Genomic DNA, 685 nt, shown 5'->3' with positions numbered 1-685 from the left:
TGCCTATGACATGACTGAGAAAGTGCTCTACCAAATTAAGAATTCCACAACCCAGCAAATACATGGATATTGAACTTCGAAACAGATGAAAATATTTTACCTATGCTTGTCATCTACAGCTTCATATTTTCCACTCCATTCATGGTAGTGACCTCTTCTGCCCTTCTCCTCCTCTTTTCTCTCTGGAGACACAAAAGGCACATGCAGACAAACTCAGGGAAGAATCTCAATGTGGATGCACACATCAAAGCCATGAAAAACATTATGTTCTTCCTCTTCATTTACAGCATTAACTTTACATATTTGGCCTTGAATATGATGACAAAGAAGGATGATCATGTGAATTTTTTCATTTCAGTACTTCAGTATACTTTTCCGACTGTCCATTCCCTTAATCTGATTTTGAGTAACCCCAAACTGGAAAAGACACTGCTGAAGGCTCTGTCCTGTGTGAAGTGCAAGGTTATCATGAGGAAGGAACTGTAAGAAAAGCTGGAGTCCATTAAAATATTCATGTTTCATTATAGAAAATAAGACTTTTAATTTCTAATGCAACTTTCCAGACAGTGCAAATCTTCTAAAAATGCTTTGGTACTTGCTGATTGAAACTAATCAACGAAGCAACCTATTTCTATTTATTTTGGTTTACATTTGTTTCTGCTTTGGCTCCTTGCTTTGTAATATT

The 685-nt window shown here is 36.4% G+C and overlaps 1 protein-coding gene across 1 annotated transcript; it reads left to right on the top strand.

Moving 5' to 3' along the window:
• The first annotated feature begins 141 nt into the window (after nt 1-141).
• Nucleotides 142-486, top strand: LOC104274772 (taste receptor type 2 member 125-like). The gene has a single exon (XM_009870500.1). The coding sequence runs from the start codon at nt 142-144 to the stop codon at nt 484-486; it is 345 nt and encodes a 114-aa protein (XP_009868802.1).
• The last annotated feature ends 199 nt before the right edge of the window (nt 487-685 follow it).

Source organism: Apaloderma vittatum, unplaced genomic scaffold, assembly GCF_000703405.1.
Source record: "Apaloderma vittatum isolate BGI_N311 unplaced genomic scaffold, ASM70340v1 scaffold21145, whole genome shotgun sequence".
Taxonomy (NCBI): Eukaryota; Metazoa; Chordata; class Aves; order Trogoniformes; family Trogonidae; genus Apaloderma; species Apaloderma vittatum.
This window is presented reverse-complemented; position numbering and strand designations above follow the sequence as displayed.